General features: G+C 45.8%; 1 protein-coding gene across 5 annotated transcripts in view; it reads right to left on the reverse strand.

The window, feature by feature from the left end:
- DOCK5 (dedicator of cytokinesis 5) overlaps positions 1–12,250 on the reverse strand; it is a 225,202-nt gene that overhangs the window by 38,983 nt on the left and 173,969 nt on the right. For all 5 annotated transcript variants that reach the window (XM_045055373.1, XM_045055372.1, XM_023252463.2 and 2 more), the window contains 5 exons: positions 11,604–11,689; positions 9,018–9,177; positions 8,200–8,240; positions 7,242–7,332; positions 3,328–3,447 (listed from right to left, as the gene is read on the reverse strand). In XM_045055373.1, the coding sequence (XP_044911308.1) occupies positions 3,328–3,447; positions 7,242–7,332; positions 8,200–8,240; positions 9,018–9,177; positions 11,604–11,689 (498 nt within the window). The remainder of the gene's footprint in view (positions 1–3,327; positions 3,448–7,241; positions 7,333–8,199; positions 8,241–9,017; positions 9,178–11,603; positions 11,690–12,250) is intronic.

Below are 12,250 nucleotides of genomic sequence, written 5' to 3' on the forward strand. Positions count from 1 at the left end.
CGAACTCACAGACCGTGAGATCATGACATGAGCTGAGGTCGAACGCTCAACCGACTGAGCCACACCCAGGCGCCCCTGGAATATATACTTATTTTTAATACATATGATTTATATTAGTAGTAAAAATGGCCTTAAGAGAACAAATAAGCAAATATTTTAAGATTTTCTGTTTCGATTTCTAAGAGTAGAAGTATCAATAAATATAATCCAGGGGGAAGAAAGCTCTTTGGGATCCTCAATGATGTTTAAGAGGGCAAAGGGGTGCAGAGAGCAAAGTGTTTGAGCAAATATACTTGCTCTCTGGGCCTCAAGTTTGTCACCTGTAAAAAAGATACAATATCTACCTAATAGGGTTTTAAGGAGAATTAAATTAGAAAGGGAAGTCTGGAAATCACCAAAAAGAGTAACCAGTACTAAATGGATGGTAGCTATTTTATTAAGGTGATTATCTGGCTTTTATAAATTAATTTGTTTGCTTATAGTTTTTATTTAAATTCCAGTTAGTTAACATATAGTGTAATATTTGTCTCAGGAATAGAATTTAGTGATTCATCACTCCCATACAACACCCAGTGCTCATCCCAACAAGTGCCCCCCTTAATACCCATCACCCATTTATCCCACCCCCTACCCACTTCCCCATCAATCCTCAATTTGTTCCCCATAGTTAAGGGTCTGTTTTATGGTTTGTCTGTTTTCCCCCTATGTTCATCTATTTTGTTCTTAAATTCCACACACGAGTGAAATAATATGGTATTTGTCTTTCTCCTACTGATTTATTTTGCTCAGCATAATACACTCTAGCTCCATCCACAATGTTGCAAGATTTCGCTCTTTTTGATGGCTGAGTAATATTCCATTGTATATATATGCCATGCCTTCTTTATCCACTCATCAGTCGATGGACATTTGTGCTCTTTCCATAATTTGGCTATTATTGATAGTGCTGCTATAAACATCAGGGTGCATGTGTCCCTCGGAATCAGTATTTTTGTATCCACTGGGGAAATATCCAGTAGTGAAATTGCTGGGTCATGGGGTAGTTCTATTTTTAAGTTTTTGAGGAACCTCGATACTGTTTTCCAAAGTGGCTTCACCAGTTTGCATTCCCACCAACAGGGTAAGGAGGGTTCCCCTTTCTCTGCATCCTCGCCAACCTCTGTTGTTTCTTGTGTTGATCTGAGCCATTTTGACAGATGTGAAGTGGTATCTCATCGTAGTTTTGATATAAGTTTCCCTGATGATGAATGATGTTGAGCATCTTTTCATGTGTCTGCTAGCCATCTGGACATCTTTTTTGGAAAAGAAGTCTATTCATGTCTTGGGCCCATTTCTTAACCGGATTGTTTTTCAGGTGTTGAGTTTGGTAAGTTCTTTCTAGATTTTGGATACTAGCCTTTTAACCGATATGTCATTTGCAAACATCTTCTCCCATTCTGAAGGATGTGTTGGCTTCTTCATTTGTCTACTTTTAACCAACAAGTTGCACTGATCAACCAGGAATAGTGGCCAGAAGTGGCAGTCCGTAAGAACTACCCAGACCTGAAACGTGTCAACTCTAGGATGTTTTGTTTGGATAGCACACCATTTTTTCTTCCCCCCCCCCACCCCGTTTATCCCTTCTATACTATTTTCTCCATTGTAAAAGCCTTTCAGCTAGGGGCGCCTGGGTGGCTCAGTCGGTGAAGCGCCCGACTTCGGCTCAGGTCATGATCTCACGACTGGTGAGTTTGAGCCCTGCATCGGGCTCTGTGCTGACAGCTCGGAGCCTGGAGCCTGCTTCAGATTCTGTATCTCCCTGTCTCTCTGCCCCTCCCCTGCTTGCACTCTGTCTCTTAAAAATAAATAAACGTTGAGGCGCCTGGGTGGCTCCGTCGGTTGAGCGTCCAACTTCGGCTCAGGTCATGACCTCACGGTTCGTGGGTTCGAGCCCCGCATCGGGCTCTGTGCTGACAGCTCGGAGCCTGGAGCCTGCTTCAGATTCTGTGACTCCCTCTCTCCCTGCCCCTCCCCCGCTCACACTGTCTCTGTCTCTCTCAAAAATAAATAAAACGTTAAAAAAAAAAATTCTTTTTTTAAAGCCTTTCAGCTGAACATGCTTCCTCCAGTTAACCAGAGACTCCGCAATTTCCTGCCCAGTTCACATGTTTATTTTACCTTCCCGAGAGCCCCTGGAGCAATCAGGTTGCTTATTACCTGTGCAGTCTGGCAAGTAACCACCCAGGCATGCCATGTGCCTACAATCTCTAGAGAATGCACTCAAAATGATGGTGCTGGCTCTTGGCACTCAGCAATACCTAAGTGATGAAATTAGGGTCATGGAGAGCCAGGCCCTGGGTCGCCCGGTACGTTCTCCATGGGGTTACGCGTCTTCAAGATAACTGATGTCTACTGACTTCTTCAATTTCTCTCTCCATTTCCTCTCCCATGAAAAATACCAGAATTCCAAGAGACACATGGGAATTAGAAAAGAGTGAGTCATGAGTCACTGTTCGAAAAAAATTCGTGCAGTCCCCAAGTTCCTAAGAGGGGACTTCTAAACTCTTGGAATGTCCCCAGTGATGAGAGTGACTCTGTTGTTTCTGGCGGGACCCTCAGACCACACCTGAAGTTCTACTAATGAAGTGACACACACTGGGCCTGTGGTCTGTCTCAGAATGGGCACTGGCCTTGCCAGAACCGCAGCGCATGGGATTAGAGGGCTGGGGCCTTGAACTACACGGTATCAGCTTGACCTCCAGGGGGGAGAGGGCTGCTGGGCACTGAGTTCGCTCGTGTGGCCACTGAGTCAGTTAACGAGGCCTTCAACCCCAGCAAAGACTCTATGCACAGGAGGAGCTCAGGTCAGATCCCGAATGGTGAACACATCGCGTTGCTAGGAGAGTGATGTGACCTGAATCCACAGGGACAGGACACAGAAGCCCTGCATTCGGGACGCTCCTAGACCGTGTCCTGTGTGTTTCTTCATTTGGCTGGTTCTGATTTGGGCCCTTTGAGATAAAACTCGTAATCGTAAGCACAGCACTTTACCAAGTTGTGTTAGTTGTTCTGGCGTATTATCAAATTTGAGGGCGTCATAGGACCCTCTCCGCTCAAATTTATTGTCAGCTGGTCATACGTGTGGGTGGTCCAGAGTCCCCCAAACTGTGGCTGGTTGTCTAAAGAGAGGGCTGTTTTACTGGAGACTATCTCCTTCACCTGAGGGGTCTGTGCTAACCGTGGGTAGTTAGCATCAGAAAGGCATTGCAATATTGCAGCCAATTTCTTCCCCCCCCACTACAAAAAAACAAACAAACAAACAAACAAACAAACAAAAACCAAACTCACTTTGCCTTTGTCAAAGTATGAAATGATCTCTTGATACAGCTTTTCTTTGAGCTCTTGCTGGGTATAAACATAGTAACTGTCCCTCTGAAGCAAATGGGGTACACAGGGCTTGTCAGACCACTGAAAAACAAACAAAAGGAACAAAAGAAATTAACATAACGCGGTGATTAACTAAGTCAATTAATCAAAGGAGATCGATGTAACAAGTATTCAGCTAGTAAAAGTCAAATTTGTGTATATTTTCAACTTGGCCGTATTGCAGTGTTTAGATTATTTATGAAGCACAAAAATTACCCCCCTCCCCCCAAAAGGCACATGCCAGCTTCAAAACAAGTGTCACGCTGAACGTGAAAAGTTAGGAAAAAGGCGAGGGTGCCGGCCAGCAAAGCTGCCGTTCAGTGAAAGTGTCACTCAGACAATTGGATGAAAGAAAAAAATTAGAAGTATAACAGTGGGAAGGAGGGGGTACACCTATCACTGTGTATAGACCAAGACTCTATTCTTCATAATCCATCCCTTCATAAAGCATGTCACCTGAAAAACTACCCCCGACAGTGACAGAATTAAGTAGCGGCACAAAAATTAACACACTCAGAAATAATTTAGAGACGAATTTCCTATAAATAGACGATCACTCTGAAAAATAGAAGACCCCAACAGAAAAAACGCAAAATGCGAAGATAATCCAGGCACCACAACGTGAATGTACTTTTTTTTTAATAAAATTTTTTAAATGTTTATTTTTGAGAGAGAGAGAGAGAGAGAGAGCGAGCGAGCAAGCACGAGCAGGGGAGGGGCAGAGAGAGAGGAAGCCACAGAATCCGAAGCAGGCTCCAGGCTCTGAGTTGTCAGCACGGATCCCAATGCAGGGCTTGAACTTACCAACCGTAAGATCACGATCTGAGCCGAAGTCGGAGGCTCAACTGACTGAGCCACCCAGGCGCCCCCACAACGTGAATGTACATAAAGAAACTGAATGGTACACTTAAAAATGGTTTAAATAGGGATGCCTGGTGGCTCAGTCAGTTAAGCATCGACTTCGGCTCAGGTCATGATCTCCTGGTTCGTGAGTTCGAGCCCCCATCACGGCTCACTGCTGTTAGCACAGAGCTTACTTCGGATCCTCTGTCCCCCTCACTCTCTGCCCCTCCCCTGCTCATGCTCTCTCTCTCAAAAATAAACAAACATTAAAAACAAAAAGTTTATCGAAAGGTTTAAAAATGGTTTAAACAATACATTTTATGTTATGTGCATTTTGCCGTAATTAAAGTAAAGAGAAGAGGTATTTAGGAGTCACCATAACAAGGAATATGCAAGACTTCCATCCGAAAACGTTTAACACATTCACAAAAGCAGACAAATGGAAACAAACGGAAAGTCCTATCATGCTTTTGGATGAGAAAACAGCTACTCCATAAGCATGGAAATTCTCCCTAGATCTCTGGTTAAATTTCATGATTCCAAAGTCCTTATGGAAAAACAAACCAAGAGGAATGGGGTGGAAAACTCAGAAAAAAGCACAGCCGTGAAGAGTAACTACCAGGGAGTAAAACACACTATGAGGCAGTGTGGTGCTGGTGCATGGATGGAGTACTCATTCAGACCATGCAAAAGTTGAGCAAATCTACAAAAGAGACTTGCCCTGTATAGCCCTTTACTACGTGATAAAGACGGACTATCATCCCAGTGAGGAAAATTACGGACCGTACTTCGTAAACGGCACCCGAAATCCAGTAGCTACCTGGGTGGGGCGTAGTTGCATCCACCCCGCATTCTTTATGCCAGGGTAGGGTGTTTAACTTTCTGAGCAGCACAAATGAAAAGACCTACGGTCACTGACACACGGGAGTCTCTTTGTGATCATTCCACAGTCAACCAGCCCTCCCCCACCCCCCACCCCCCCACAATAAGCTTTTTAGCGCCCTGAACTTGAATATGGATTGTGAATGGTTGCCCTGGGGACGTGGTGAGGCAGAGGAGTCCTGTGTTTAATCACAGAGCTAAGAACAACGTACCTGTGTTCTTTTCGTATAAAATAAAAATTAAGTTATACAAGAAAATTAATTGCTGGGGCAAGAACAGAGACAAAGAGATCCGATAGGAGGCTATCATGGTGCTCTAGGGGAGAGACAATGGACCAGGACGACAGCAATGGAGATTTAAAAAAAAAAAAAGTGGATAGAAAAGGGGTGCCTGGGTGGCTCAGTCGGTGAAGTGTCCGACTTCGGCTCAGGTCACGATCTCACAGTTTGTGGGTTCGAGCCCCGCGTCGGGCTCTGTGCCGACAGCTCGGAGCCTGGAGCCTGCTTCGGATTCTGTGTCTCCCTCTCGCTCTGCTCCTCCCCCACTCACGCTCTGTCTCTCTCTCTCTCAAAAATAAATAAACATTAAAATAAATAAATAAATAAATAAAAGTGGATGGAAAGGACATGACATCAGGATCTCTAAAAGATCTCTACGCTCCTGCGTTCACTGCACCGTGATTCACAATAGCCAAGACAAGGAAACAACCTAAGCGCCTAGCAATGGATACATGGATAAAGAAACTGCGGAAGATGTATGCAATTGGATAGCATTCAGCCACGAGAAAAGAAGGAAATCCTGCCTTTCCCGGCAACGTGCATGGACCCTGAGGGCATTATGCTAAGTGAAACAAGCCAGACCGAGAAAGGCAAATACTATATGAATGCTGTGTGGTATCTCTTATGTACGGAACCTAACAAAGCCAAACACATGCAAACAGAAGGCACCAAGGCATCAAGAAGATGTCCTTGAAGGGTACCAGTACGGCCAGAGAATAAATAAATCCTGGACATCTAACGCATAATGATTACAGACAACAATACTGTACTACAGACTTCAAATTTTCTAAGAGACTAAATCTTAACTGCTTCTCCCCCCCCCCACCCCCCCCCACCCCAAAGTCTGTGCCCTGACAGAGGTGTTCACTAACTCTACAGGCCCATGATTCTTGCTCAGCCACGACAGGGGGGCAGGCGGTGAAGAAAAGATTACAACAGGTATTTGCCGGAGCGCCTGGGTAGACCGAGGTGCGCTTTGGTAAAACGGGCACAAAGGAGAAGGTAGGAATGGGTCATCCCCCACCCACAGAGGGAAATAACAGTTACTGCCGGGTGAAGCGTGAGCTGTCTATCGGTCACTCCGACACTGTGATGTTGAAAGAAGCGGCTCATACGAGAATCCAAAGTTAGAGGACTGGTCGGGACCAGGAATAATTACACACCATGATGTACAGATGTGCTTCTACCCATGGCATGCTTTTACCCAGCAAGAGAGTATAGATAGGAAAGTACTGCTACGTTCATTTGCAACTTATTTCTTGACAGTGGCACAATTTTTTTTTTTTTTACATCTATGAATATGCTGCGTATATTAATCAACGTGTTTGGTTTCTTCAGTTAGACTGTCCATTACTAGGGACCTGTGAGCTGTGCTCTGCTTCCAAAGGAGTTTTAAATAAATGATAACCGGCATTTTCCCAACACTGGTCAGGAAATTCGCCGTGCTTGTTTTAAAATTTTTTTTCCAACGTTTATTTATTTTGGGGGCAGAGAGAGACAGAGCATGAACGGGGGAGGGGCAGAGAGAGAGGGAGACACAGAATCGGAAGCAGGCTCCAGGCTCTGAGCTGTCAGCACAGAGCCCGACGTGGGGCTCGAACCCACAGACCGCGAGATCGTCACCTGGCTGAAGTCGGACGCTTAACCGACTGCGCCACCCAGGCGCCCCTCGCTGTGCTTGTTTTAGATGGTATTCGACTACTCTTGGGTTACAGGGGTCTCCCTTGGACAAGGCTCTTTCCCGTCAGAATCAGGAAGCCTGCAGGATTTGGTCCCAAAGGGCTGGCCCGTTGGCTCCCACCCGGTGGAAAAAAGCCTCCCCCACCGACTTACCTGCAGAAGCTCAGCATGTAGGAGAAGTGTGTAGGCGGCTTCTGTGTAGTTCTCTGAGTCTCGGTGCAAATCCCGCAGCTTGTACAAGTACCTGGTAAGAAGGGGACACAGGAGGTGCTCTGGGGCTCAGGGTCACCTCATTAGGCAACCAGACCACGGCCTCTTCCCCATCTTTTCTCCCCTCCTCCTTCGCACAGACCAAGGAATCTATCACTTCCCGTCTTTGCATCCACTTAACCCTCTGTGCCGCTTCCTGCCTGTGTATCTTTCCCATTCCATCTACCCTACTGTACTTTTTGTTTGACACGGGCATGCTTAATTTTTTTCTTTTTTTAGCATCATGGGGCGCCTGGGTGGCTCGGTCGGTTAAGCGTCCGACTTCAGCTCAGGTTATGATGGCACGGTTCGTGGGTTCGAGTGCCGCAGAGGACTCTGTGCTGACAGCTCGGAGCCTGGAGCCTGCTTCGGATTCTGTGTCTCCCTCTCTCTCTCTGCCCCTCCCCTGCTTGCGTTCTCTCTCTCTCAAACATAAATAAACATTAAAAAAAAAAATTGTCACGGACCCCACTCCCCCCCCCCCCCCCCGAGAAGCTAATAAGAACTATGGAATCTCTCCCTAAGAAAATACACACAGTTTAAATCCAAGTTCGTTTTGTGGTCAGGACTTCAGCAGTCCTGGACAGGAAGGCACATGGCCATGCCTCTGCTGACTGCTTCCCGACTGCTCTGGCCAGTCTTCTATCTTTTCCTGGAATCGCGACACCAGTCTCCCTATGTACTGTGCTTCCATATCTGTCTAGAGAGTTTACCCTTTTGGGGGGGCCCGGGGCAGATGACACACTTTTTGGTGTCTCTCAAAGCAGCAAGCGTGGTGTTGGGACTTAGTATTTGTTAACTGAAGACATAAATGATAAAGCCATGGCATAAATGGCAAAAGCAGAAATCTCCTTCAGCTTACCTTATGTATATGTCCTCTCTCTTCTTTTCTTTGTAAAAATTCTACCGAGAAAAGGGAGTCAAAAATACCGAAGTAAACCAAAGGTTATCAAAAATGGCCAAACCACGACTTTTGCTTTTTAACAGAGTCACCTTTCCAGACTTAATTTTACCCTTTAACAAATACCCCTACAAAGAAAGGAAGCGATCATTTATAAAGAAGATAAACTACAGAACGTTTTTAGGACCGTTCGTCTAAAACACGAGGGAAATCCTCTAAGTGAACAAACAGCCAACTGATACTCAAGTCAACTGATGGTCTCTCCTTTCTCAGGCAGTCAGTGGTGCCAGGTTCTTCCTGTCTATTAAGCAGAGGAATTCATGGCAGCCTATGCTTCTGAGGTCGGTGGTCCCAGTTACACATATCTGGGAAAGGCAAGACCACAGAGCTCTGGCACCATGAGGATTCCATGACTTTCCCCTCATGGTACAGGGTTTCTGATGCATATTCACCTATGCCCAATATTTCCAAACAATAAAGCAACCAGATATAAACAAGGCACAGAAACAGGTGGAAGATGGCCTTCAAGTAAGAGCTGAGTTAAGAGCTAATGTGGCATTTTCTATCCCTGTGTCCACTTTTATTCTCCAGGTCTGTGTGGCAGCTGATATCGGAGTCCAAAGCTGAGTCAGCTGCTCCCATGAGACTCAGCAGGACACAGACTCTGTAAAGGTGGCCTCAGGGCACCTCTGGGCCTGTGAGATCGACTCAGAGCTGAGCTGTGCTTGTGGGGCTGGCCCTGCAATGCCCTCTCGCCAACCCAGGGTCTTGGGACCTACCAGCACGTTAACGGTACAGCTCATGCGGTTCTCCTTGCTCTCGTCATGCATGATAATGGTTCTGTAGTCCAAGAGGTTCTCCAACAGGCTGCTGACCAGGAGCGCAAACACTTCTCCAGAGCTGGAGAGGTATTTATGTTTCCGGCAATGTTCTAGGAGCCTGGAAGGGTGGAAGTAGAGACAAATGCCCGCGTTCCGTACTCTGTCATTCCAGCACCGTTAATGAGCACTGTCCAAGGTCCTAGCAGCAGGGGGCGGGGGGTGGCCAGGCTAGGAGAAACACACCCTTTAAGTAATCCCAGCCTCTCTCTCGGGCGCCTTCTCTTACGCTGTACCTCCTGGTGGCTCAAGTTCTATGTTGTCTTCAGGGCTGTGGCTCAAATCCCACTGTCACAACCCCAGCCCACAATGCCCATCTTTCAGCTTCTGTCTGTCTTCGTTTTTTGTCTTTTGTCGACGCCACAGAAATGGAAACCTTTGCCCCAAAGGTGTGTGTATGCTATCTGATCACTCTAACTGAAGTTGAAAGAGACCATCTTTCCTATGTCTTTATTCTCCCTAAGGCCTAGCACTTCGGGGTATCCTGTGGACGTTTTGGAAAGCCTTGGATCGACGCCCGGTCTAGAGGAAACAAGGAATCTAGTGCACATCCAGACATGTGGCTCTTCGGACAAAAGTGCTATTTAACCGCCACTGCCACAAAACTACAAAATTGTAAATAAATAAACTGAGGCTTGGTATGAATCCTATTTTGTTGGACTCAAACAGAGAAAAGCTTCTATAGGGGCTTCTTAGATTTGACAACTGGAAAAAACACTCAGAGAACAAGAGGAAAAAAGAGAATGAAACGGGTTCAAAGAATTAGCCCAGACTTGAGGATGATTCTTGAGCACTGGAGATTTGTATAGTCATATTGTTCTGAGACTCAGAAAGAATGAAACAGACAAACAAAACATCATATAGTGAAAAGTCAGCTTGGGATTTAAAAAAATGGGTAGTTTATCATTTGTAAACTGTGTACGTGTATATGTACATAATTTCTCCATTTAATCCCCTTATGAGATCTGAATCACAAAAGTGATTATGTGGCAGGTAGGTAACTCAAACAGGTGGACTTAATGGAAATGGGATGAAAAGATCAACAAATGGGTCTTGTCATCCACTAAAAACGAAACAAGAAAGATGTTTGGTTCTTGAAAATATATCTGAGGGGCACCTGAGTGGCTCAGTCGGTTAGACATCCGACTTTGGCTCAGGTCATGATCTCGTGGTTTCTGAGTTCGAGCCCTGTGTCGGGCTCTGTGCTGACAGCTCGAAGCCTGGAGCCTGCTTCAGATTCTGTGTCTCCCTCTGTCCCTCTGTCCCTCTCTCTGTCCCTCGCCCGCTCACGCTCTGTCTCTTGAAACATAAACATTAAAAAAAAAAAGAAAAGAAAATACAGCTGAGTTATCAATTCAGCTCCATTCCTGAGCACCCAGTGTTCTGGCTTTTTAAATCTTAAAAAAAAAACAAAGAAGAAAACGACCTTGGGAGTACCCATCCTCAAGCACGGTCTAGTACGAGCCACACCCACAAAAGAGGTGGCCAACGAAGCCACCGGGGCACATACCCAATCAACAGGTGACACAGCTGGTCAAAATCACAAAGGCTCAGAGGACACAAGAAATGACTAGTCTAGGGTAGTGAGTGCCGTGGACGACGGAGGACGTGAGGATGACAGCAGTGACCAGCACAAACCCAGAGCAGGGACGCTCAGTCAGCATGGGCTCTGTAATAGACACTATTCTGATGCATCACCTCATTTACACCTCAACCCTTACCAAAGTGTACATGCTGTTAGTGTAGATGAAAAAAAAGAGGGCCATCGGAGAGATTAGAACACTTGTCCAAAGGCACGTTTCTAGAATATGGAGAAAACGGGATTTGAAGGTTTCTTTAACTCCAAATTCCAAGTGTTTTGAACCACACTTTTACACTGTAATTCCATTTGAGCAAAGGAGAATTCAGAGGGCAGGAGGGGTGTGCGGGGTAGGTGTGGGGGGGGGGGTAGAGAGTAACCACAGAGAGAGAATAAAAATGTTGGATGTGGGGGAGGTGCGTAGGGCAGTGCAACGACCAGCCTGGCTGGAGATGTAACAGGTGTTCTTAGAGGCCCACTATAGGGCATAAGGTATTTTTAAAGGTAAAGTGGACTTTGAAATGTTTTTTCCTTCCTCCTTTAAATGGTGCTTTGAAGCTATAATTAGAGGCGATAGCACTTTTGGTGAAGTTCAGCAATTCAAACACTGGGCAAAATGCCATCGCTCTGTATATCCCCCGCCCCCCTCCACCTTCCATCTGCTCTGCTCTCGAGGGGCCGGGCTGGCCAGGAAAACACGGACATTTGACTCACATCAGACAAACAAATGTCAACAGTGGATGGTGTAAACTCCATTAAACCCCCCCCCCCCCCGCCGGGACCATTTGTGGCGGTGACCCCAGAGCTTCCCAGGACTCCTCGACTAGGCTGTCCATGCTGCAGAAGCCTGCTTCTCTCCCTCACTACATGACGCGTCAACTTTGAGGCTTTGTTTCTGTAATACTCACAGTTTTTCCAGAAGGACCTTGTATTGTTCATCTCCTCTGCCCCCTTCTACCTCTTGGTCCAGCTTTGTGATCAGCTCATTCTCAAACTGAAAGTAGAGTTAGAATTTCCCAGGAGAACGCCAGATACCCTTCGAAGAAGCCACGAAAGACGCCCCGCCAACCTTTCTAGATTTGACACAGCCCCTTTATTGAACTGTGAACACTTTCCAACATATTATAGGGAAGATCATAATTCATGTCATCCATTAATCAGGTACCAGAGCCCCATCAAAACTCTCTAGACGAGTCTCATGTTACTTTGTCCTTTGCTTTACATTTGGAAAAAAAAAAATCCCCCAATATTATCTTCCTGTTTTGACTAATCCTAATAATTCTAATTATCTATTTTATTTTTTTTCTTGCCTAAGTCTTGGCAATGGAATTTGCTTTTGCAGAACTGCACAGCTACAAGACCTCTTCGGTTCCAAAGCACTCTATAGATAAGGAAACTGAGGCATGGGAAAGACATGCAAATTGAGAGAGACCTCAAAACCAGAGAGGCCTCAGCATCTTTTCCCCAACCCACTGCATTATGTTCTCAGCTACACTGCAACCAGCAGGATTAAAACGCGTGATGTCAAATTTTAATTACCCAGAGACAGTTAAAC

This window comes from Felis catus, chromosome B1, assembly GCF_018350175.1.
Source record: "Felis catus isolate Fca126 chromosome B1, F.catus_Fca126_mat1.0, whole genome shotgun sequence".
In the NCBI taxonomy this organism is placed as follows: domain Eukaryota; kingdom Metazoa; phylum Chordata; class Mammalia; order Carnivora; family Felidae; genus Felis; species Felis catus.